The sequence below is a fragment of the Falco rusticolus genome, chromosome 12 (genome assembly GCF_015220075.1).
Source record: "Falco rusticolus isolate bFalRus1 chromosome 12, bFalRus1.pri, whole genome shotgun sequence".
NCBI lineage: Eukaryota > Metazoa > Chordata > Aves > Falconiformes > Falconidae > Falco > Falco rusticolus.
This window is the reverse complement of record NC_051198.1, coordinates 23,379,259-23,401,824: the sequence shown is the minus strand read 5'-3', so window position 1 is coordinate 23,401,824 and position 22,566 is coordinate 23,379,259. Positions and strand designations below refer to the sequence as shown.

The 22,566-nt window shown below is 38.6% G+C and overlaps 1 protein-coding gene across 2 annotated transcripts in view; it reads right to left on the bottom strand.

Annotated features, from left to right (window-relative positions):
• Positions 1-22,566, bottom strand: part of KCNK2 (potassium two pore domain channel subfamily K member 2) — a 104,157-nt gene that overhangs the window by 9,578 nt on the left and 72,013 nt on the right. For both annotated transcript variants that reach the window (XM_037406005.1, XM_037406006.1), the window contains exons 4-6: positions 19,074-19,234; positions 15,567-15,753; positions 7,079-7,218 (exon numbers count right to left, since the gene is read on the bottom strand). In XM_037406005.1, coding sequence (XP_037261902.1) covers positions 7,079-7,218; positions 15,567-15,753; positions 19,074-19,234 — 488 coding nt within the window. The remainder of the gene's footprint in view (positions 1-7,078; positions 7,219-15,566; positions 15,754-19,073; positions 19,235-22,566) is intronic.

Here is a 22,566-nt window from a genome sequence, read left to right as displayed (position 1 = left end):
AAGCTTTTAATTTTGACTTGGTACTGAGTAAGGAAAGGCTGTTGTAACTAAATGGTCAAATTCCAGTAAAAACAGTTTATTTTTTATCTTTCTGATGTCAATATCTGGAGTGATATTTATGTGAAACATTAAAGCTCTGTTGTAGTTGTTCATTGCTAACTACTATTACAACGGCATTCACCCCTTGTAAAGGAAAGCATTCCACAGTTTCTTCAGTCCTTTTTATCCGTGACTGCAAAGCAGTTTCCTCACTGTCAACTCAACTTCTTGAAGATGCAAAGGTATTCTGCTGAACTGGCTTTGTCTGGGGATTCTTCCAAAAGACAGCTATAAAATGCATACACACTCAGTATTACTAACATGTTTTGGCATCTTTTCCTAACAATATCCAAGCACTGAGATTAGCTAAAAAAAAAAAAAATAATAAAGTTTTCAGGAATGTTAATCATGAAGATGTGGGCTGAACAGATTCCAGATTAAATATCACTCTGTCAATAGAGTTAAATCACAAATAAATCTGTCACAGTAACCTAAAGGAATGATTACATCTTGTCTCCAAAAAAATCAAGATTGCCTAATGTAAACCATGATAATGTACATCCAGGAGTCTTCATGGGTAATTAACTCCAAGAAACAGCACTGCTATAACTGCACTCTCTTTAATCAATTTATCTTATTATGAAGTATAAGTCACTTGCTCCAGCTTTATTTTTGCAGATTCAATAGCTCTTGCCATCACTGCCTGGTTGCAGCTCACACTGGAGACATTTCCGTCTCCCCTGACCCATCCAGTTGGCACGGTGAGGCCAGGGGAGCACTGTGGGCAAGCAGGGCCAGGGGCTGGCAAGCAAAGTGCCAACAATGCCCCCCTGCCCCTGGCAGGCACAGCCTGCTGTGCTGTTCATGGAAATATGTTCAGATAGCACATCTCTTGTAATCAGCACCACACAGCATCACTTCAGGCCCTGGTACTTAATACACAGTAACAAAACAGCCACCTCTAAAGGGCTTCAATATGCCCAGCTAAGAGGCACGATATAAACAATATAAATCACAGCCAAATGGTAACAGTGTAGATACTAGTTTTGTGTGTGTGTGTGTGTGTTGAATCTGAAGTTAAGCAGGGCATCACGTGTCCAAAGTACGTTATGAGGGCAGACATCTCACAAAAGTGTCAAAAACCATCAGCAGATCGGTTTTCCCCGGACTCTCAGGACAACATGTTCTTTCATATTCGTTACTGCACATAGTATTACAGTGTACTTGTATGAGTGATCAATACTGAAACTGAGTATTACAGACTGTTGCTAGGGCAGGACTGAACACCACCAGGATGACATAATCTCTTGAGAAGGGAAAAGATCAAATTGTTTTCAAAACCTTGCGAGCCATTTCTACCTTCTCCTTACACCAATACTGCTCTTCATACATCTCCAAGACACAGAGACATTATGGAGGGGGGCCCATACTCGCATCTTTCATCTTTGGGGTGGTTTTTGTCCTGTTGCTAGTCCAATTTGACATGAGACCCATGGCTTTATTTACTGTAGAAAGATTTTCTAGTTTTCCCCATCTCACAGAAATTATTAGTAACAGTCACCTTTTTGAATGTGGCTATTTGTTCTCAAATACACTTTTCTGTACATCTTGGATGGACTGGAAAAAACCCTTAATGCTAGGAAGGCTTCTCTTCGGATGGCTCATTTGCCATTTTCATAGTTCTCTGCAGTTTCTTTCCAAAGTTGAGACCACAGATCTAGGGACTGTTTTCTGGCAATATAACTTTTTTTTTCTTAAAACAGCGAGAGCCAGGTAAAGAGCTCACCGCCGCTGAAAGAACCCCCTCCTCTGTCGTGTACCCCCACTGAACAGCCTCAGAGGGGGTTCTTGCCTGGTATGCCAGTTCAACTCACTAGGACCTTGCAAAACTGTTTCTCATGTAAGCCCACTCATTTTTTCATCTTTTCATGCATACAGCCTTCATTTAGGGTCTGTCCTTTGGGAGAGGAGTGATGGGTTCAGGTTCTCTTTAGGCTGGGACCCTAAGCCTAAAATAAAAAAAAAGCTGGGTGAGCACCTTTAGCCTGACGCTGGTAAAATGAAAAGCCAACAAGTATTATAGGGAGTGCGATAGTCCCCATGGCATCATCATGACAAGCCTAATTCTGTTTTGACAGATAAGAGTGACAGCTCTGTCACTGGTGCCAAGAAGATTAAACTGCATGATGATTCAGATGAGTCAAGTTTGTTTAATTTGTTTATAAATATCAAAGATTACAATTGCCTCTTGAATGTGTTATTTCTCATAAAATTTTAGGCTTGGTCTTTAAAGCTGAATCCCTACTGTGCAATTCAAAAGACAGACACCCAGCATGAAAAATCACTTGTCCAAACTGAGCTGAAGTCCAATGAGTCAGTCATCTGGATTCTTGATATACAGTGAAGAGAACAGGCTCTTCCAGGATGCAATCTTAACAAATTCAAGTGGGTCATGCTAGAAATACTAATTTCTATCCAGTAACTATAAAGGGAATGTTGACGACTAGGTCAGATGTTGCTGTCTACACTGGAGATGAATCCCACCTTCATTGACTTGAACAGAGCCTGGACTAGAGCTTAGAGAGAATATCATGAGGCCAAGGGACATAAGCACTTAATTTAAAAAAAAATAAATTGGAAATTTATAGCCCAAATCACTGAGGTTCTTGCTTGGGTAAGCATTTTTGCTAGAAACACTGAAATTCAGAAGCTGCTGCACACTGAAAAAAATATGACTAGGAAAAAAATTCCTGCTGAAATTTCACCTTTCAAAGAGACTAAAATCAGAAGACTTTAAAAGTGCTCTGAGTAATCAGAGTATAGAGAATAATGAAGAGGAGGGAGTTTAAGGCAAGCTAGTACAGCTGAAGCTGAACTTCAGAGACAGATCGCCTACTTAAGATTACAGCACACAGCATGTTCCAGTGACTTTCTGACACTTCATCTATCTTACTGTATGAACTGCTTCCAGCAGCAGATCTATCCTTCCAAAACTCCTACTTCTGTCTCTACTTGTCTTTCACTTCCCTCCCCATTTGATGCGTTCAAAGTTCTCAAGAGTATTTCAGGAGACAAAAGCCATCTGAGCAACTGACAGACATTCTGGTTACCTGGAATTTAGTATCAAAATAGAGCATTACTGTGGATCAGTGCATATCTGACCAGATATTTTTGTCTCCGTTACACTTGCATATGGCAAACATTCCTGGTAGTATCCTGAAAAAAACCCGATGTTTTGTTTTGTTGAAACAGTGAAATGCATTATTACTGCAAAGTCTTATGTAAACTCCTTTTAAGAACAACACAACTGCATTAAGAAAAATGTGAACAGGAAGGTAGATATTAGGTGATATTCATTATCAGCATGCCCACTTCCTGGAATATGGAAGTTTCCATCCACAATATACACCCTACATATGCTACAATAAACTTTTTTTTTTACTATAGGCTACAGGAAAAGACCAAAAGATTATTACAGTTGCCTATCAAAAGGGATATCAAATATTTAGGCTGATATACAGCTTTGGTTGTTGAGGGGAAGTAAAAAGAAGGGCATTTCGATACTTGCAACCTCTGTCCTCATCCCAAACACTGGCACAATTCACTAGACTTGGCTGCTAGCAGCCCTCAGACTGCTGAAACCAACACAACCGAGCACTACTGAAGGCTCTGCTCTCTCCTGTATCTAAAACATGGTAGGTTACTACTATTTTTTTTGTGAAAGGTATGATAAAAATCCTAAACAAAATCTTTTTTTATTTGTAGGTGTTGATACCCATAGTGAGTGGAGTCCTGTGAAGGAAGATTTTCAGTTTTATATTTCCTAGAAAATATATTAAACTGTTTCAGTTTTCAGATTGCATTAATTATGATCCTATGGATTTTCCCATAGCCTCTGTCTTTCAGTAGATTTCAGTAGCTAACATTGTTTCTAATTTCAAAGGCTAACTTTAGGTGTAATAAGATGTTTTCCCAAGGACTGTAAGAATGTTTCCTTAAAAGACAGTTAAAAAAACATACTTAGAACTAGGATTTTCCATTGCGCTCTTTTCTACTATTTGTAGTAGTATTATTGTAGCTCCAGAGATGTTCCTGTGATATAATCTGCATCCATAGACGCTGGAACAGAGCATCGTAAATTTAGGTTTAACTGAAAAAACAGATGAGAACTTCAGTCTCCTCTGGCTTCTGCTGGCATAGAGGAGACTTGATGACTACATTTCCACTAGACTTCCTTAGCTTCTTCACTCAAATTTTCCTAGGCAGATAATAAGGATGAGCTAAGAGCAGCAGTTTTATCATAAAATTCTACCTGTAAAGAGAATATTTGTGCAATGCTTCTGCTCAAACACAGCCAATCTTACAACAAAATGCAATCAACATATTTATAATCATTTTCTTCCTACAGAGTATCATTAGGATAGAATACAGAAATAAATTTTCATGGTTTTTAACTAGTACATCTATGCCATAATTCAGTTCTCAAACAGGTCTCTGTCACTTTTAAGAGTGTTACATTTTTAAACTGCTAAAACATTTTCTTTCTGTCATGAATTCTCAGACATGCCTGAGCAATGGGCTAAGAAGGGGAGAGGGGGGAGATTTCTGAACATCAGAGATATGATTAATTGAACAAATGGTATCAATTATGTCATGTCTGTCTTTAACCTAATACCGAAGACATTTGTATACAGCAAAATCCTGAATACCTGCATCAGCCAAGAGAATTTGGCTATATCTTAAGAATGAGGTTTTCCTTTCTTAGACAAAATGAATATCCTTGTTTAGGCTACAAAGGTGAGAAAGAATGGAAAGATGAAATAGGGCATACATTCCTGGTGCCTGAGAAAAGAAAGGTTGGCATAGCACCGTGCTGTATAACCTGGCAAATGGAGTTATACTTTATAAAAATAGGGATGTATTTAAAGTTTTAAAGGAATCCATGAATTTGTCCAATTTGTGTTTCTTTAAACCTTTTCCAGAGTTAGTCTATACTGAACTAGCTTCAGTATAAAACAAAAACAGATATTACAAAATTCAAACCTTCTTAATATATTATCATCATTATAATAATATGGATAACGAGACACTAAGCAAGATTAAACCCCCAGTGTGCTATGTACAATTGTATACTCAAGACAGTAAGACCTCTGGATAAGATGCTGTCTAGATAAGAGAGGAGTATCAGAAAAGTGAATTAATGACAAGATTAATTCTAGGAAGTAGTGTGAAGAGCTCAACTGTGTCACCAGTGTCTGAGGAAATGCAGCAAAACCAAGCCTGAACAAGGTATTTTTGCATAGGCCCAAGCCATAGTGTCTCAGCCATATCATGTTTTCCCAAGAATCCAGAAACAAGTAACCCAGGAAAATTAAATGTAGCTCAATAAATGCTCCAAGTTGAGAACAGTGAGACCATAGGAGAGCGTACAGGGGAAACATCACACATGCCTGCCCAGCCCCTGCTTTTTCCTGGTGCAGAGGGAAAAATAGGCTCGACCAACCTAATTCTGAAGTTCAGAATAATGAAGAAAAAACATGCAGGTTAATGGCATTTGAAGTGATCTGTTGGTTTCACTGAAACCAATGTAAATTGTGCAGGTTAGGTGTTAAGGAAACCCTCTGTGCTTTTCCAGAAAATAAAATGGGGATCCTGCAAACGGGAACATTTGTATGATAGCTACCTGATGCTCCATATCTGTGAAGGACACTAGTGAAGCTCGCTGTGTAAGGGAAGTTATAAATATCCTTTCAAATTTACAGCACAGGGAGAAGATGATACTCTTTAAACTGATCAAATTAAACATTGTCCTCTGCTTCAGAGCTAAATGTTTACGAAATGCCTGGTAAAAGTGTACTTACAACAGACCTGCCGCAATGCCACAAAACAAGCACAGCAAGGGCAATGAAAAAGAGTTGCCCACGCTACACGCCTTGCAAAGCAGGCTGAATCCTGCCCCGGTGCCCAGCTCACACCCTCCCACCTGCTGTCACCGTCACTGCTGCCCGCCGGTCAGAAGGCGGCGGAGACCCCCCAGGGTCCGTAGGGGTAAGCTACCCTCTACAGCAAGGTCTTTGGGAACTCAAGGATTGCCAGGATTACATCCAGGCATCGATGCTGTGCCCTGCAGCTAGGAAAACAACTCAGAACAGTGTAAGTAGTAGGCCACTGCACAGTAACCAACGTATTCATTCCATCAAAAAGAAAATAAGAGGTTTTGTATTTGAGTAACAGAAATGAACTGATGCATGCAGAGGAACTGAGGTTAAGTTAGAGGGAAATAATACGTTGCTTAAAACAAAATTAATTTATTTCTCAAACTGCTAGCAAAACCTGAACCATGGTAGCTGCAATCAAAGGGAGTTTTATTTATCCTCTAACATTTTCAAAACCAGGACAGTTTTTTAAACGGCAATTTAAAGTAAAATATTGTAGCATCACTGGAAAGATAAATACACATTTAGAAGTAAGAATATATTTGAACTGAACACAACACACCTGACTACAAATAACTAGGCAGGCTGCTAGAGATATTATGGTAAAATACACCCAGGCATGTTTAAAAAGTTCATTCCAATACCTTGCACAATATGAAAGATTAATTCTCTTGCCACTATAAAAAGATCAACCCTCTCTTGAATAAAACTATTTAGTCATTTAGTATTTTTCTTTACATACCTACATCCCATATAGAAACAATCAAAGCAGAATGGTTTTTGCCTCGAAAATCAAGGACTATATTCTACTGTCTAGAATAATCCTGTGAGAGATTTTTTTTTCCCCCCCATAAGTCAGGTGCAATCGTGCACATACACTTAATTTAATAATACATTTAAAGTAATTTTATATGCAGCCATGTAAAAATCACTGTGTTTGACTAGACTGCTACAATTTTCACTGCAGTTTGAGCTGCAGCATATACTTCATACATAAGCAGCTCCGACCTAGGCCCTAAGAGCAAAAGCAGCTAGTAGCTTAGCTGACTTCTAACCAAAGTTTTTTAAAAGTATTATTTCTTCCTCTTTCAAAACACTCTTACCTCTTCCTTCGTCTTTTTTGATATGACTCTCAGCCAGTCTCCAATCATGCTGAGGACAGCTGCAAAGTAAGCAAGCCCAACAAGGATCCAGAACCACACCACTGGCTTATAAAAATCTAGGTACTCAATATCTGATCCCCCTGAAAAACAATACAGTTAAAATTAAAGCAGATTTAATAGTTATAGATGCAAACCTAATTTTAAATTAATTCTTTTCCTAAAAACAAACAAACAAAAAAAAAATCAGGTATATTTCTTACAACTTCTATCTTCTTACCCATGCAAGCATTCATAGCAAAACATTTTGTTGAATTTGAATAAACGATGATTTAAATTCATCCACTCTTGAAAACACAGTTTAGAGTATGCAAGTTTTTAGACAGCGACTGCCAGTCATTTGTAATAATTAAAAAATGAACACAAACTGATTCAGCTTCTGAATACAACGTTATTTAAGGTAGAGGTCATTGGGGACAGCATGAATGAAAGGACTTCCCACCTGTTCCAAATAACAACGCTGTACTAAATCTTACATATTGCTCTAGAATACATAATGTGTTCATACCCTGAGAAATCTGATTCTGCAAGGACTCTGAAACACATCTCAATACTTACATGAATCCTTTAACCCTAGTGAGAAACGGCACCTGCATTAACAAGCATCCCTGTTGGGTAGGCAAGCAGCAGCATCTCCACTTTGCAGAGGAGGAAACCAGGGTGCAGGGACATGAGCTGAACTGACCATACTCACAAAAAGGTGAATAAAATAGATGTGAGCTGGAGGCACCTGTTTTGAATCCCACTGCCATAAGCACCGGTCACTTCCTTCCGGTGTTAAAGTAAAAAAGGGTAAGTTTCAGCGACATCTGTAACGGAGCTTTGCGGTACAGCAAAGCTATAGAGAACAGATGCCGCATTTCCATGCAAGAAGGTTATGCTCGTCCGGAGCTTTTGACAACACAGAATAACTCACTTTCACATCTCACAGTACAATAAAACAGAAGCCTTAAACTTCCAATTCAGCTTTATAACGACAAATAAAATCAGGATCCTAGTTTGGGTTCCTGCAAGTAGAAGTTTGGTGGGCATCTTATGCCCACAGCTGACGATACTCTACAGTAAAACCTCTTCAGGCACACTGAAGTAGCCTGTACGGGTACGTAATATGTTGTTTTCTGTATCTGCATCCTGTACTGAAATTGTCAAAGGAAAATTGCCCCAAAATATCAAGCACCTTGTTAAAGTAACAAGATTAACTTTCATGAAGAATAATGTTTTTTCCTAGCTGTTATCATCTAATCGTCATAGGGACTACATGCAAACAACAAATAATTTTACTGATGGTATGACATTTTAACGATGGTTACTTTGTATGGATGGAAGCCCTCAGACAGAAATTTTATTATGCCCATTTCAATAAGCCTTCTCATCAATAAAAATCCATTGAGCTGTAGTGGTTTATTCAATTACCCAAGAGATGAATCCACATTGCAGAGAAGGATATATTTTGACACCCGCACAGCCACAAGTAAGGGAGAAGACAGGGCTGTCTGGAACAAAAGACAGCCAACCACCAAAGGGTTGAGTGTGCCACAGTCCAAGAGAAATAAAATATCAGAAATGAAGCAACTTGTTAATATCATCCAGTAAAACAGGATTTTAGGGATGATTTGCCCAAAATTTGTTGTCATTCAAAAGACAGTTGACTACCACCATGCTTTTGCTCTAGCAATGAACCACACTTGGTGGTTCACCTTCTTTTCTAGCTGTTCCTACAATGCACAAGGAAGTATACTCAGCGGGTTTCTAATTATTGGTGTGTTAAGTTTACAAACTGAAACCTTAGCTCTGCAGGGAGCATTTCCTTCACAGTTTATACCCGATTTACCTTGTTTACAGAAAGGTTAATTACCAGGGCAGGAGTTAGGACACATTCATATTCAGTCAAGAGTTTTCTTTACTGTCTGGCCAGGAGATGGCTCCATCTAGCCATGCCCAAAGGAGTTCAGTTTTCCTGAAGTTAGAAAGGGTCAACAACCCTCTAGGAAAAGGCTTAACAGCTCAAATCTTTATTAGCTGTTGAGTGTCCGAATTTCAAGGACTCCTCGGGTGAGGTCTCAATTTAGTGCAATACCAAGAGGAGAGACATACCCAAGGATGTTTTGTCCTCAGATAACTGCCTCCTATGATGCTTAAACATCATGGAGCACTATAATGCAGTTACCCAGGAATGCCGTGAAATAGGATTTCACTGGTAAGAAAGCATGATCAGAAGTCAACTGTACTGAATTTAAAGTAAATGGAATTCATTAACTACTGATTTACAATTCACATAAATGGGTATGAATGTATACAGGTAAATGTATTTGAACTGAAGCATATGAGATTTCATCTAATGATTTTACAGGTAACATTGTAAAAAGCATATTAACCGATACATCTGCATGGGGGTTTTATACCGTAATTTTTACTTGTTAATGCTATCTTGGTTTTGCAGAGAGATTTTATATAGCCCTCTAGAAAGTAAAATGCTGAGAAGGGAGAAGCTGAACTTTGTTGTTTGTTTGGCAAAACCGATTTTGTGGGCTAAGGGACAAATGGCACGCACTCACTCTTTAACTAGAGGTGTCACTGCCATAATCTTTAACTAAGAGCAGCCACAGTTGATGGGCAAGATGCAAAGATTCAATCCAAAGTCTCTCGAAATCTATGAGAAATCAAAGACTTTTTCCATCCATCTTCATCACGGGCTACTGTATTGCTGATTGCTGCTGCCACCATTCTTACATGTGCCAAGCAACTTTTAAATTATTTGGGATTTTCAACACTTTGGAAGTTTTATGGCCCAAACACATATTCCTTACTGAGATGAAAAGCTCTGTGTTTTAGTGAAGGGTGGCATTAGAGAAGATTTCAGGGGCACATTAGGACAGATTCTGGTTCTCCTGGATCAGGTTTTCAAATACATGCATTTTTTAATTTACAAAAAACAAGTATATTAAGTAAATAATTTTCTTCATTGTTGCCACACTTTTCCCCACTCTTTCTACAGCTAACTGACTTGAAATAGAAACATGCAATTATTTCTGTAAAGCTGTCTGGTTTTGTTTGCATTTTTGCTTCAAATGTAGAAGCAGAGAATAGAAAGTGCTACTGGCATAAAGCATCTTAATTCCATACCAGCACAAATTTCTGGATGATTCACAAGTTGGCCCTCCAATCCAGGAAAAGTTTTTTGGTTTGTTGTTGTTGGGTTTTTTTGGTTGGCTTTTTTTTTTTTTTTTTAATATTAACAGTACAAATGATTCTGGGTATAGGAATGATTAAATCCAAATGCAGTTTCAATTGCAGGATAACGAGTAGCTGTCCAGCATCCCCATCACTACAAACCCGGCCAACAGGCTTCATCCAGAGACATCACTCACCCCGCTCCAAAGAAATATGGAGGTTCAGCCCTGCACCTTGGAAAGAATTACCCGAGGGCTGCAAACAGGGACAGAGGAAGGCTAGCTTACGTGAAGACATGGAAAAGCAGCATGCTCGGGACAAGCTTGCATCACAGTGTTTGCGAGAGAGAATATAAGTAGGCCATACAGTTACTTGGTGCCGCTCAGCGGAAAAAGAGCTACTTCAGAGTACAAAGTGCAGCTATAAAAACCACTCCTTACACGCTCTCCTATACTAAATCGAGCAAGACACGGCACGCTGGCTTAAGCTTAAAGTGAGCTGCGTGGTTCGCACTAGACAGCTGCTATTATGGACGTGAAGTCCTGAGGTGGCAAAGAGCACTTGCAAATGCCAAAAAAAAAAAAAAAGACACAAAGCCTGTGGGAGAGCACACAGCTCTCTTACAGGATGCTTGACACATGCCTCTTGCTCAGCATAACAGCCATTTCTTTCCGTAGAGGTCATTCTGCCAGGTAGGTAATATCACACAGTGACAGATCAGCTACAACAGCGAGGGCTGCAATGGCCAGGTGAAGCGTTCCAGTTCTGTGACATTAAATGAGACTAAAATATCTCAGTATTCTACAAATTGGGTCTCAGGCAAAGCAGTACAGCACAGACCCAGATATTTGCATTACAGTGTCAATACACCAAATTCAATTACAGACCAAAACAGTAAGCGATAAGCTAAAAATCAGAGCTCAAACAAGGGCGGGGGACGACACCCAACAAAACCCAAGAGACTTAGAATACATAATTTTTAAAGCGAGACATGCAAAATTCTGTGGTCTATTGAATTGGACTGATTGCAGCATAACCTTCTATCATCATTATGCCCCACTGTATATCAGACTACTGACGTGCTACTTATATTTCTGACTTCTACTTAATTCAGTCAAGTTTTGGACATTTCATCTAATTTATATTTGAAATTTGTTAGATTAACTCCCTTTGGGGGGTATAGTCAAATATTTGTACTGCATTGCAGTTAAAGGATTTATCTGCACATGTGAACAATATATTTTTGTATTATACAGATATATACACACACACCCCTCTGCTAACTTTAGTACCCAATAATATCTGTCATTATACTACAAAACAACACATTTGACATTAAAAGTTCTCTTCTCTTTCACAGAATATTCATAACGTTGGCTGGATTTTCTGCTGTCATATTAAAGTCAATGTTTCTCTTGAAAGCAAGAGAAGGGTTGTTTGACTAGGTCCTGATTGTCATAAGATAATGCAGGCTGTAGTACAGTTTCTTCATTTTTTAGCAAAAAGCTACAACAAACTTCCTTCAATTACAAAAAATTGCCTATTTCCCTACAAAAATAATAATAAAAACCCAATCCTTCCAAAAGTTAGAAAAACCCAAACAAACCATTTCATAAGACATAAGTTTGTTTTTTGGAATACCATTAATATATTTTCTTGAACATGCACTACAAGGGCTCTTCATCTTTCCTCTCCTTGCATCCACCTTGAGTGATCGGTCTTTTATGTTTGCCTTAAGGCTTCTCTTGCTGGTAGAAACTGCATCTGAAATTTCCACAGGCTCCAAATAGCAACCCAGATTCTGAGTACAAAAGGGAATGTTTTGGCATTCTAGTTTCTGGGAACAGAGTACTTGATCTCCAGTACAAATGAGAAGAAACTTGTAAAAAAACTCTGCAGAACTTTATCAGAATTTCTAATATGACAGCCTGCACTACAGCCCGTAACACCATTATGTTCCTGAATACCATGTTCTGCTGGCTCCCTTTTGGTACAGCTATTCAGAAACACTCTCTCCTTTACCTCCTAAAAGTTCTTCAGGGCTTCTCTTCAGCTTTTACCTGCAGTGGTGCCGGAAAGCAGCAAGTTCCACATTAGTGAAAAGTGACAGATATTGCAAGAAACTCTTCTTGTAACCAATACCCATTATTACTACCCTAAAATTTGTATGTAGGGCTTGCAGACATGTATTTTTCCTCTAGGATGACAGCTCCCAGAAAAAAAATTTACCAGAATATTTGGAATTTTAAAAATATTTAAGAATTTTGGATTTTTGAGATAACTTTATGAACAAAAACTGACACAGAATCATGAAATATCCCATGGAACTCTAACATGCTACAAGAATTGCAAATGTTATTTCTATTGCTAAAAGAGTTCACTGCACTATAATTGCAAATCAGAGTATCACTGCCCACCACTCTGCTTTAGATTTTATCTTCTTCCACTTAGAATTATAGTAATTTGCACTCTAAGTGTTATTTAAGAAACATGCCTTTCTGGCCAGGGGAAAAAAAATAATCACAAAAAGGAATAAATTAATACCAGCATGAGGTTTTTTTCCAAATGCACAGCCATCTAGACACTAAGTGGACTGAAACGCCACTCTGCCTGCTGCATGCCTCATTGGCGGACCAGAGCCATGAATGCCATGCTCGAGCCACAACATCAGACGCAACACCCATATTCTGTCACGACAACCTCCCCTACAGCCTTACACAGCATTACATGCCTTAACTCTACCGGCTTGTTCTGCCTCTCTTTGTGGCGCTCAGCTTCTAAAACTCTCCTAAACTGCAAGGAGAAAGCATTCTAGATGAAGCCTACCACAAAAATATCAACAGCCCTTAGTGTCTGCATGATAGTTATGACTTACCTAAAAGAAAAACAAGCAAACAAAAAAAAACCAAAAACAATTTACTAATTTGTTAGCACATAAAAGACCCTGCATAATCCCTCAAAATTAATACAGCAGCCTAGCCCTCACCTCAAGACAAATTTTATCAGCTCTGTTGAAAACTTGCAACATCAGTTTTCTTCAGATAACTTAGTATTTACGCACAGTGATGACTGTAAGCTTCCACAATGCAAAGCACAGCCAATGAATACCTTAAATAAAAAAATAATCTGAAAAATAGTTAACTAATTAATTATGTATTGGAATGACAGGAAAACAAATAGACCTTTTTGAAAAAAATACTCAAATTATGGCAGATGACTTGAAGGATGTCAGTCCACACAAAAATGATAATATTTGTCAACTTCATCTCTGACAAAATACAGTCCAGCAGCAATGTTAACCTCCCAGTTATGATGGACATAGTCATCTAACCCTGTTCTCTTGAGCATCATCTCTGCAAGTACAAATCCAATTCCCGCTCACTAAGTCAATAACATATTACAGTACAAATCCAAGCCTTGTGCATGTTGCTCTAAAAGAAAACACAAAACATTCATGATATTTTGACATCATACATTTACAGTGGAACTTTAAAATAAGTGTATACAAAGTGAATAGTAAAAGGCTATAAGCTATAGAACCATGTAATTCAAGGGCATTCTCTAGAAAGTGGTTTCTGGTAAAATTGAGAAACAGGCACAGATGTAAGAACAAATTATGATATCAAGTGGTCTACAAATAGAAAAATCTGTGGAAATTTATAATGAGAGTAATGATGAATGTACTCAGTGTTCTAGTTAGAGCCAAGTGGGCCATTTCACATAATGTTTTACAGTAAATATAACCAGGCTTTTATGCACTATTATTTTTATTCCCTGACATACAGGTGCCCCTCAGGAACTGAAGTCTAAAACACCCAGACTCTTGGCTTGGAAACAGCATACATTTTTTATTTGGTGCTAGTTAGAATCTGACCAGAATCACAAATTCCCAAAGACAAAATGGAAATAAGAAAAACAATATGGGAAAGGAAAAGGGAAAAACCAGTGAGAGACATTCAAAAGAAATATGGAAGCATCACAAAAAACTATGTAAAAGTCCAAATAAATTTCATTTGCTGTTTTACACTCCAGTTCTATAATTTATAAGAATCTTTGGCAACTCCTCATGTAGCATTTGTTTTTTCAACAGCTTGCATAACTATCTTCAACACTAACTAAATTCAGCCCCCTTTTACCCAGATCCTTTATGAATGTGCCAAACAGTTCAGACTTCAGAAGTCTCTGTGGGACCTCATTAAGCTGAAAAACTTTTGCAAGCAACAAGACAGTAACATCACTGCCATCAAGGCAAACGTCAGGCAGTCCTGCAAGTCACTAGGAGGAGCTACTCAGCCTCCTCACCTTGGTGCACTTGACTCATGCAACACCTGTGGCTACAGACAGGACACAGAAGGAGCCCACACCACGTGGATGTCTACAAGAAACCGTTCCCCCTTGCAGAGCGGCTCACTAACAGCAGCTCAGCATTGCTGTCCTCCTTTGCTACCTCTGCCTCACGCAGAGCTCAGAGGTGGGAGAGAAGCATCTCGTTAAAGAGATGATGGTGCTGCATCAGAAGCGTAAGATCAGTCTGAAGAAAGCAAGTCTCTGACTCAGAGCACAAAGCTCCGAATGTCTAGTCCTCTAAACACATCACTGATTCTGATCAGCAGGCTTTCTCAACACAGACAACGCATACTTACTCCATCCTATTCTGAGAAGTGGTCCGACACCTTTGAACACCTTTTCAAGAAAAAATTGATGCAGAGAATTGGCCCAAGCTTTTTTAACCTTGGTTTGCCAAAATCATTTGCAACCAATTCCATTCTGGTTAATAGAATCATAGAAGTTGGACATGTTATCTATGAGTCCCATGGATAAATGCGTACATAACAAAGGAAAGAAAGCAGGATCTAACAGCAACAGAGACATCTCAATGGCAGAAACAGCTCAGGAACAACACTTCAAAAGCAAGATGTGCACACAAAAAATATGTCATATAAGTTCACAGGGTAAGACATTTCAAGCAACTCCAGCTGAAAAAAAAAATATATATATATTCAGCAGACTAATATATCATATTAATTCTTGCACTTCATTCAATCTGTAAGAATAAAAAATTTCCTAAAAATTAAGTAAAGCATCTTTTAACAGTACAGGAGAAGAACAAAGGCAGTATGCAGAGATTGGCACCACGCACTTCACTGCCCCATCTCCTGTCTCTCGCCTGCCACATGATCCAGGGTGAGGGGGCACCACAGATGTGTGTGTGCCAAAATAATACAAAATAGTATAAGACAAAGTTATGAGAAAATCTTACCTGCAACATAGTCACCAAAGCCAATAGTAGTTAAAGTGATAACCACAAAGTAAATTGCATCTAGTGTGCTCCAGCCTTCTATGTGCTTGAATATAACTGCAGGAAGAGCAACAAACAGCACGCAGCCAAACAGTATGAATATTATTGTTGAAATTATGCGAATCTTTGTCTGACTCACATTCCATTTCTGCAAAGGGAAGGGGAAAGAGAGGGAAACCATCGTTAATAAAACTGCAGTACTGTACAGAAGCATCTATCATCCACAGTGAGCACTACGTTGCTCAAGAGGACAAACAGGAAAAAATCAAAGCAGGGTTTTATTTTGAAAGTGTTTTCAAGGCAAACATGACTATCCTAGGAAGCATTTGCCAGCAGGAAAAGCAGAACAGGGGCGAACTCTTCTTGTGGCCATATTTGTGATCTGGCTGAGTGGCATGTGTAGCATGATCAGCTATCAGCGAATGCTAGTTTTGAGTGGGGGCCAGCTATTTGAGTGAGCTTCAAGTAGTGTTTGCACCTGCAATGTGTGTACTTTTGTGCACCCACAAATGACTGAATAAAAATAAAAAAAGGTGAATTGTAACCATACAGTTCTCTCTACTCAAGTAACTGAACAGAACCACAAAAGACAGAGCTGGAAGGGATGTGAAGAGACCTTTTCCAAACCTGCCCCAAGACAAAAACAACCCCACCTAAGCCCCTGCAGACACATCACTGGCCAGGCCACGTGTGATCATGCTTAACTGTTCTTGTCAAAGTTTTCCTAATGCTTAATCTGTATCTCACCTCCTTCGGCTGAAGTCTACTATTTATGATCTTATCCAAGGCAAACAAAAAACCTGCTACTTTTCTTTTTCCAGCAGACTTTTACAGGTGTTTTCATTCAATCCTATGTTCTTTAGACCAAAATAAATTGATTTCTTTCAGTCTTTCTTCACCTGTCTATTCTTGTTACTATCCCTTGGCTCCAGCAAATTAATCCATATTTCATTAGGTGTTGTACTCAAAGCTAGATATAAAAGAATACCACAAAATAGAATGGAAGGATCCTTTGCCTATTTACACGCCTATTTATACTTCCCACTATGAAGTATGCTTTTTCACAGCACTATGACATTAACTCATGTTAGCATATGAGCCCCTAGAGTAACTCAGAACATTTCTACAAAATTGCACCCAGACAGCTGTTTCCCGATATGTAATTGTGTATTTTATTATTGCTTCATATAGTACTTGGAATTTGTCCTTCTTGAATTGAATCCTCTATATTCAGACTGTTCCTCAAAATTTTGCAAGATCATTTTGAATTGTAATTCTGTCCTCCAGCTTTCAGACCTCTCCCCAGCTTGAGATACCCTGTAGATTTAATGAACCAAGTCCTTTATCTGTTGCGTAAGCCATCAATGCTATCTTTTAAACTGTACCAAAGCTAGAACCACACCACTTCAAAGTCCTATTTGACATGCCCTGACAATCTGACATTTTTCCAAAGAGTTTTCCATCCACCAAAAGCATGTTGGTTCAGCTTAACAAGGGAATGCACAAAACTGGAAACTTTCACAAAAGGAGATGAAAAATTAAATGAGACTGTTCACAAGACGTGTTTTCTTGTATTTTAAGTTTGGTGCCTATGGAAATAGTGTTTTACAGTCAGCACGACCAAGGTCCAGCTTTTGTAACTCAAATCACAGTAGTAATTTGGGTTATGGCAACATGAAATTCCCTGCTCTGACCCATCAATGTCTCCCAGTTCTTCTTTTGGAAAACCAGTAAACAGAACAAGGGGGTGTTCCAACTGCCACATATAGATCAGTCTTTTCATTCAGATATTGGCAAAAAGGGGCAAGATGCTGCTTTTTATGTTGGGATATTCTTGGTGTAGGGGTACATCAATTACAAAAAAAAAAAAAAAAAAAAAAACCAAACACAAACAAAAAGGAAACCATTACTCCTAAGAGCAACAGGCCGAGAGACACACAGATTGGTCTCAAAACTTCTGTACTTTCAAGCAAAAAAAAATATTCAGTTATAAAAACCAGAAAGGATAAAAATAAAATGTTCTTATGGAATGTTCTTGCCTTTTTTTTTAGGCAAATCTCAATGGAAATGGATGTTATTCACCAGTACCTTGTCTGAACTTGAACTGATGTTTCAGAGTCAAAAATATCTGCCTTTTCTTAAAAAGCTTTCAAGCTTGTATTTACCTATTGCACAAGGCTACTCAGCACAGCCCCAGTTTACTTTGCTTCAGAAATAAAGCCATGGCAGACCCCTTCTATATGGAAAAGGTGTCCTGCTTGCAAGATTAGGGCTTGCTGCAGAAAAATAATTCTTTTAACGTTTGCAAACAGCTACAAAGTCAGGCTGCTTACTAAGTATTCACTGGATATGACACATTCTACATATCAAAAAGACAAATGGTATTTCACCCATGTTTCAACATTTTGTAATAGTTAAACCTATAACATTTTAATAAAAGGTTAATAAACCACCTAAATAATTAATTTTATTAAGTTTCATTATGCCATTTATTCCATGCTTCAAAAATCTCAGTAAATATATTTTTAATAACTGCATAGGTAAAATAAAACCTTAATAGTCGTTTCTGTGTATGAAACGGTTATTTTTATATTATATAATTATAAATTAAGTTCCTCTGCCAGAATTCAAGGCATCTGGTTGTTCAGAACGACTGGCTATGGCTGAATTTTATCAGTATGTGCACAAGCTTCTAGCCCATATGACAGGTGAAGCCGTGTCACTTTGCATGAATAATTAAAGATTGGTAGCTAAAAAAATGAACAGCACAGACCTGAAGGCTGTGCTAAGCAGTTTAGCAGAAAAGGCTGGAAATACCTTAAACCATAGAACATCCTACAGCCTAGTGAGACCACAAAGAGGAGTCCAATGTCAGAGCAGCACCAACAGGCTCTGGACTGTTTAGGCTGTCCTGCTCCTGTGAATACCCAAAGCTTTAGTCACCTACAGACCCGTAAATCTGGAAATGTAGGTGTGTACAGACTGTAAATATTTCCTCAGGTATGATGTCACCTGAGTAGAGATTTTAAGAACTGTGATTTTAGACTCTAACACCAAATATCTTCTGTGAATCAGCTCAAAGTAGCAGCAGTAACTTCACACGTTACCCCCCACAGCTCCCCTCTTCCATCTCTCCAAGTCACTGATTTCCTATCACAATCTATATGAAAACCTTTAAAGGTAAACATCACAGCAAACTTAACAGTATTGTAAGGGCAAAGCAAAAAAAGTATTTTGGATCTTGTTCATCTTCCTAACCATAAATACTGTAAAAAATGTTGGGCTTCATCCAGTTCTCAATTAGAGCTGTTCAATAACATGTCTAGACTTCAAAGTTTTTCCTTCCTTTTGCTATACATGGTTACAATGATAAGCTATATCCTGGGTTTTTATAGACTTTTCATTTCACTTGTTAACTTCAAAGCAACAAGCAGCAAGAATAACAGATGAGGCAGTCAGTATACTCACAACAAAGGTATCTTCTACTTTGGCAATTCCTTTTCCAAAGATTGTCCCTAGTTGATCTCCAACACCAGCCAACAGAAAACCAAACAGAGGAATTCCCAATAAGGCATAGATGATACAGAATATCTTTCCACCTTGTGTGCGTGGGGAGATGTTTCCAAAGCCTAAATTAACAAACTTGAGATGTTCAAGAAGTTACATAGATGTTACCTTACACATTTTAAAAGGACAGCAGGGACAGAACAGTTAAACACAGGTCCTTACTAGGTTAACCATATGACACAGCAAACATTGTGGAAAATCAAAGTGTAGGTCATACAGTCCTCTCTGAGCTAAAATTAAACTGCTGCACAATTCACCCACTTATTTTATATTGTATGTATACCTGGAGAATAAAAACTTTCCCAGAGATTTTTTTTATTGTTGTTTTGTTGTTTGGTTTTGGGGTTTTTTGGTGGTTTGTTGTTTGTTTTTTTTTTAATAAGCGACAGCTTTTCTTATCTATTACATGTAGTTAGTACCAATTGGTTAAGCTATGCGTTAGCCTCTGCTACCTGGAAATGTCCATTACTGGCCTCGTAATCAGCAGGCTGCAGTACCTGTCAGCAAGACACAATTATCTTTCAGATGTGCTGTGTTTCAAAGTGAAGCAGCCTGAAAAAAAACACCTTGGATAAGCAAAACAGGGATTTCTAGCATAAATGGGACTGCTTAGATAGAGTCTTCGTTATTAAAGGCTTCGGTTCTTTCAGTCTTGCAAACAAAGCTTAGAGAGACAGTTTACAGCTCACAGCTCTGTCCATTTGAAAGTGACAATCATTTTGTCTTCACTGGCTCGTGTAAAAGAGCACCTTGACGTGCCTGTGACATCTCAATTGCTGCTGGTGCACTTAGACCGGAGAAACCAAAATACAAAGTGCACCGGCCCCGACACCTGTGAAACCCCCTCCAATGCATCTCCCAGGAGTCGTATTTTAAGGAAATGGCAAGGTCCCCAAGGCAGAACCCTACAGACAAGTTTCATGAGCATCAGTCCTAATTCAAAAGCTTTTCCCCTCCAAAAGATCACTGATGTTTTGGGGGAGCAGCAGCAGTAACACCACAACATTTCTTACATTGTTTCACTTTTCAGCACAACAATATGCACTTCAAAGGAGGCCAGAGGAAGAACTTGTCAGAAAAACGTTTATTTTCCACAGAGAGAATAAACAAAATCATTTTGTTTGTTTTTGATTACATTTTGCTGGGAAAAATATCTTCCATAAATAAGAAGCAAGATATTTTAGCAAGTAATTGAGAAATTTGTTTCTTAGTGTCTTAAACTTTGCGTGAGATATGTTCCATATACACAAAAAACATTCAACGAAAATCCACTTTTCCTCTGAAAAAGCTGATAGACAAATATTATCAGCTCTATTGAGAGCTTGCAAAGTAGTTTTCTTTTTTAGAGCTCAGTATTTTTGCACAATGTGTCTGTAAGCTTCTACGATTTAATGAATAGCTTAACTATTTACCAGAGTTCGTATTTAACCATTTTGAGCATGTTGATTTAACATAATTTTTCTTTATGAAACCTATTATCTTAATTTTTGGTTCTGCTCTCATGTAGGTAAGCTATAACAAAGCTCTGTTGTCAAAACAGCTTCTTCCTTCCAGTACACAGGAGACAAAGCTGTCCCTCACTCAATTTCATTAATATAAAAATAGACACAATTAAGAATATATTTTATCCCTAGATACTTTGCCCCAGTATCAGCTTCCAGATAGTAATTGTGTAAATAATTAAAGTTGATAGAGTTCAGTTAGAATAAAAAAAAAGTTGATACTGAAATTTTCCCCAAATCATGACTAATAAAGCCTGTCAAACTAAAAAAAAAAATAAATAAAAAAAGTTACAGGAAATATCATCAATTACCAGTTCTGGAATCCTCCAGCTTTGTAAGTTTTCCCTCTACTAATATAAATGAAAAAAAGTCTGACTCTGGTAAGTGGAAAAAAGTGACAGCACTTTTAGACCAACCTAGCATCCTTCCCTAACCCAGAGCAAAGGCTAAAATTACTGATTGTTATAATTCAGGAAATTTCAACTCCACCGAGTTCTCTCTCTCCCTTCATGCATCAAGCAGAAGAGACCCTTGAGTTTTAAAATAAAATTAGCTCATCACCAACCAAAAAGGGACAAGCAGTCCCGAGCTACCCTGTTTTTATAAACATGCCTGTTTGTGCATCAACAGGAGCTTGAATAGTTCCAGGGTATAATTCCTGAGGGGTCTTAATGCAATTCAGAATCAGGGGTCTGGATAGACCAGAATTATAGAGCTTGTACTAGGGCATTTGGAAATAGCTTTTTTTTTGTTGTTTTTGGTTTAAGAACTGTATTTGCTTGCTTTACAAAAGCAGTGTCTTGAAATGGTGACAAAATACCAGCCCAGTGAAGCACACACCAAGCAGGCAGTTTGCTCTTGGCTTCATAAAGCAAACTGGCATTCTCTGTGCATCCCACAGCTATTACAGAGACAATTGCTGCTGCAGCACACTTCTCATCTGCTGCTAATTGGTATCAGGACACAAAGTTCATGTTCAGCTCCGTGTATCCTCCTCCCTAAATCAGAGTCATGTCTTGCTCAAGAAAAGGATGTTATCTCCCTTCTACACTCGCAAATTCTTGCTTTTCATTCTGAAAAGTGACAAACGCTTTCTTCCATAAACAAGAAAGATCTTGTATTATTAACTATACTTTTTAAAAAATCTCACACGTTACTGGATAAAATAATACTCCCAACAGGTAGTAGTTTATCTCTGTCCAGACGCTCACTGCACATAATACAAACCATGGAGCTCTCATGATAGGACATGTAATTTAGTGAACTGATCTGCCAAGGGGTTTCCATCATACATAAATCATATTTCCTACAGTGTCATGTTTTGTAAGTCTGCTGCTGTACACCACAGCCTACTCTGGGTTACACAAGTTGTCCTTACATCCTACTCTCTCTGTTTCTCCGGTGAAAAGCTAATCCATCATTTATGCAATGGGAGAGGAAATGTATTTATATTTCATATGGTTGATGTAATTCCTGAGGGTTTTGTCTCAGAAAAGTATTATTGCTTGCTTTAAAAGAAAAAAAAAAAAAAATAAAGAGGAAGAATTGTGCTGCTAGGTAAAACCCAAGGAAAACTTCATTTCGGGCACTGTGCTTGGAGAGGAGCACATGGCCACAGGAATGCCAGCCACCATGTATCCCTGTGCACCATGCAGCTCTTCTCCACATGCAGGGTAGGAACACCTGGTACTGCTGCAGCATCCCCTGGCACGGTGTTGTCACTTCAGAGTTCCCACTCCTGCTCCAGGGGCCAGCACGAAGTCTGCCTAGGACTGACTGAGAAACCTCAGGGAATCAGGTTCTGCCACCTCTTCCCCTCCGCAAACTGCTCGCCTCGAAGGGACGGTGCACACTGCAGTCCTACAGGCTGCCCCGGCGCCTCGGTTACTCTT